This window comes from Priapulus caudatus, unplaced genomic scaffold (genome assembly GCF_000485595.1).
Source record: "Priapulus caudatus unplaced genomic scaffold, Priapulus_caudatus-5.0.1 Scaffold69, whole genome shotgun sequence".
In the NCBI taxonomy this organism is placed as follows: domain Eukaryota; kingdom Metazoa; phylum Priapulida; class Priapulimorpha; order Priapulimorphida; family Priapulidae; genus Priapulus; species Priapulus caudatus.
Genome location: NW_014577130.1, coordinates 171,515 through 175,553, shown reverse-complemented (window position 1 = coordinate 175,553; position 4,039 = coordinate 171,515). Strand labels below are relative to the sequence as shown.

At 45.2% G+C, this 4,039-nt stretch overlaps 1 protein-coding gene across 1 annotated transcript in view; it reads left to right on the top strand.

Annotated features, from left to right (window-relative positions):
- LOC106821338 (ion transport peptide-like) overlaps positions 1 to 4,039 on the top strand; it is a 42,651-nt gene that overhangs the window by 23,890 nt on the left and 14,722 nt on the right. The window contains exon 2 of the mRNA XM_014826095.1: positions 3,087 to 3,323. Coding sequence (XP_014681581.1) covers positions 3,094 to 3,323 — 230 coding nt within the window. The 5' untranslated portion in view covers positions 3,087 to 3,093. The remainder of the gene's footprint in view (positions 1 to 3,086; positions 3,324 to 4,039) is intronic.

Below are 4,039 nucleotides of genomic sequence, written 5' to 3'. Positions count from 1 at the left end.
AGCTAAGGCCACACTACCAGCAAACACCAGCTAAGGCCACACTAACAGCAAACACCAGCTAAGGCCACACTAACAGCAAACACCAGCTAAGGCCACACTAACAGCAAACACCAGCCTAAACAAGGCCACACTAACAGCAAACACCAGCTAAGAGTAGCCGACGCGAACAGCAAAGGATAGAATGTAGCTCACGCAAGTCCACATGTTTTTCTATTAGCGCGATAGCCCACGTTGCTTCTTTCTCACTGAGTATCTCCAGTATTATAGTTGTCGTTCGTTATAGGGGTCTCCATATAGTTGTAGTCGTTATGGGGTCTCCATAATAGTTGTAGTTAGTTATGGGGTCTCCATAATAGTTGTAATGCGCCCACTACACTTTCCGCGCTGCCTTCAGGCGTCATGCTGCGACAGACTCTCCGTCGCAAGTGCATTTCGTCTTCTTCTCCTCTTTCTCGAGACAATCTGAAAGATTCGATCAAACATTGTCGCGTTTATGTCCTACCCCTCTCCATCTCCACACTCTCCTCTCTACTCACATCCACCTCACAAGGACACTCCGCGGACGCGCAGTGGGTGGGCGGAGCGTGACGTCACGAGCGTTGACGGCGTCACGTCGACGTGCACTTACAAGTGACATCCTCATGCAGCTGGAGTCGAATTCGGTGTCGCAAATCGGCGTAGCTATTAGCCAACACGAAGCTTAACTGCTGCGAGAAAGAGCCCACGTCGTAATCACAGTACCCGCGCCTATATAGGGACTGCATGGCGATCGTTGGCAGTTAGCCTAATTTAAAGTTGCAATAGCCCGATTAGCAGCGTCGGGGCGTAATCCTGTTTGCGCATCACGTAGAGTGAATAGCTTTAATTGTCGTCTAGTTCCGAGATATACGGACCACGTAAACGTGCAGCACACTCGAGAGCGTATTAGAGTGCGCGTGGATGCGCGGCAATATATAATGTTAGTCCTTAATTCCATCTTGCCGATGTTGTTGATTACATACAGGTGACAATGACGTAATGGTGGCTGAGTACATTACGAACCGGTAGTGCAAAGACCAGACGTATATGAATACGACAAATAATTGCTAGGAATTGGTAATTAATTAGAACTTACTGTCGCCCGAATGTAATCATTCTCGCACGCTCACGAGCGCTAGAAGCAGGTTCTGGTTTAGTAAGCGATAGATCCTCGTATTCGAACGTATACGGGTTGGCTTGAAATTGTAGAGGTCGTCGCTAAATCGCATAGAAACATATTTGACGTGCGGTCCACCGAGGGTGTGTACACTACTTCACACAGCAAACGTAAAGTTTACCAGGAGGAAAACATCAGAAATTCGGGAACATCAAATATTCTGTTTAGTGGTGAGTGCTGTTGAGCACTCACGCGCGCCCAGAACCGAACCGAAACCAACTCGGATCCGCCGACAGAATCCGAACTCGATTCAGAAACTCTCTAAAGTCCCTACGATAAAATAGTGGCCTTTAACACGTTATATGCAATGCGTATGTTGAGGTTAGTCGTGTATTCACTTAAATATATCACATGAGTCTCATGTAGGTAAGCATGTCGCATTACTTAAACCTTCCCGACAATTTCTTACGAAAATTAATCCGAATCTCTATTCTCGATGTTTCTACGGATTAATGCCCGGAAACACTGACGAGTTCGATAAGTATGTATCCATGTTTGTTTCACACATGTTAACGCTAGAAGGAGGGCCGCGTTTACGTTTTGAAAAAAATCCCTACTAAATAGAAACGGCACGGAAATTCCGTATCACGAGTTACGGTGTCCAATATCATCATGGCCACGCAACAACTGCTGTTGAGATGGGGTTATTTGCGTCTAAAAAAATATCGTCTAAAAATCGAATTTGATCGTACAAATGTACAAAACACGGATTGTTAGCGTTTAAAGTCGGCGCGTAGTTGGGAAGAAAGTATCCAGTTTTGCAATGAATAACTAATAACTGTGCGTGCGTGTGTGGGTGGGGATTGGGTAGACGTGCCTATACGTGCATGCGTCTACGCGTCCGGCAATATGCGCATGCAACCGTTATTGCGGGGATAATCGCCGGTATTTACGGGGTAACGTAGCGAGCGCTGTATTTACAATTTCACGATAAAAGTCCGAAATGTTCTCTTTTTTTACTAATACATTCGCGCAAAAAGCTACGCTAGCGTGTAGCGCCTGATAGTATAATACGAGCCCGCCGGATGCAAGTTTTTAAACCGTAGGATGGCGACTGAAGATTGATAAATTATTCATGACATCACACATGGTTCGCGTTTCTGATTTGTGCCAAGTAATCATTCACTTCACTCAAGACCACTTCAGTCACGAGCCCAAAACGATATCCCTAACCCTAACCCTAACCATAACCCAACCCTAACACTAACTCTAAACCGACTCGGCTATCTTATATACGCGGGCCATAGTACCAAATTAATCTATGGTGTGGGAAAGCGACGCATACCACGCTGCGCGACTGCTCGGACGAATAGCGCATGCGAACACTTACAGGTGTCCGATGCTCGGACGAATATCCACGACATTCCACTCAATTCAGCATGAGAATGTTGCGTTATGTTGGTTTTACATCAAATATAGTGAAATGTAATGTAAAGAACCGACCGGCAACGAATCAGACACGCGAACCATGTGTGATGTCATGAATAATTTATCAATCTTCAGTCGCCATCCTACGGTTTAAAAACTCGCCCGCCGGATATGTTTAAATAGAGAGTACTACATTATTCCGCTTTTTATTACTTGAGCAATTTAAGAAGTCATTCCTCTCGTTGCACACCCCACCCCCGTAGCGGTTAGTTATGCTGGCTATATAGATGTCTCATTGTTTTACTGCTCTCACATTTTTTCTCGTTTCATGATCATCACGTAGCTGGCGGACATTCAGTGCGTTCACTGGTTAGATTTTATTCCGGATCTAGATGCTTCCTCTTTTACTCTATTATTTCTCGTCGTATTCAATAATATCAAAATATCTTTATTACTAAAATACTAAAATATACTAAAAAAAATACTAAAATATTTTTTTTTCTAATTTCACGAAAAACAACAGGGGGACGATGGACACAGCGCTCCGCTGCTGCATGTGGGTCGGGGTGGCGCTGCTGATGCTCATCACGGTGACGTCAGCACTCGATCCGGCCCTCAGGGAGAAACTTCGCATGCGTCACCAGAACAACATACAGGAATCATGCGGGGTCATCTCAAAGTTACAGCTCACCCTTCTCGACAGAGTGTGCGAAGATTGCCATATGATGTTTCGGATACAGAATCTCCACAGTCTATGCAGGTCGGTGTATCTCTACTCGCACTCCTTTTACACTACTCTACTCTCTTACCTACTACTTTAGTCCCCACGCACTTTACTACCTATCGGGTTGTTGCGCCAATCGAGACGGCGCCTTATTCTTTCCGTATAACTAACTATATATTGCACCCAGTTCGCGGTTAAGAAAGATTTCGATTTAATGCCAATCCAAGCCATGTTTTCTGTTATATATACTGGGCTATATATGCAACTGTTATTATTAGCATATAGTGAAGCCAATGGATATTAGTTTAATGGAATTGTTAGCTTGATATCTTGAAAAAGAATTGCGATATTTATATCAATCTATCTATATCTATATCTATCTATCTATCTATCTATCTATCTATCTATCTATCTATCTATCTATCTATCTATCTATCTATCTATCTATCTATCTATCTATCTATCTATCTATCTATCTATCTATCTCTGAGGTGAAATGCTCGTTATCGGCTGCACCTATAGCTGCATGCATGGCGGTGTAATGGCGTGTGGACGTGTGGGCGTGCTGAAGGGGCGGGCATGTGTGTGTGTTGCGCGTGCGTGCGTGCGTGGCGTGTGTGTGTGTGTGTGTGTGTGGGCGTACGTGCGTGCGGCATGCGTGGCGTGGCGTGCGTGACGTGCCGGGCGTGCGTGCGTGCGTAATGCGTGCGCCTGCGTAGGCGCGCAGCGCGTGTGTGGCGTGCCAGTGGTGT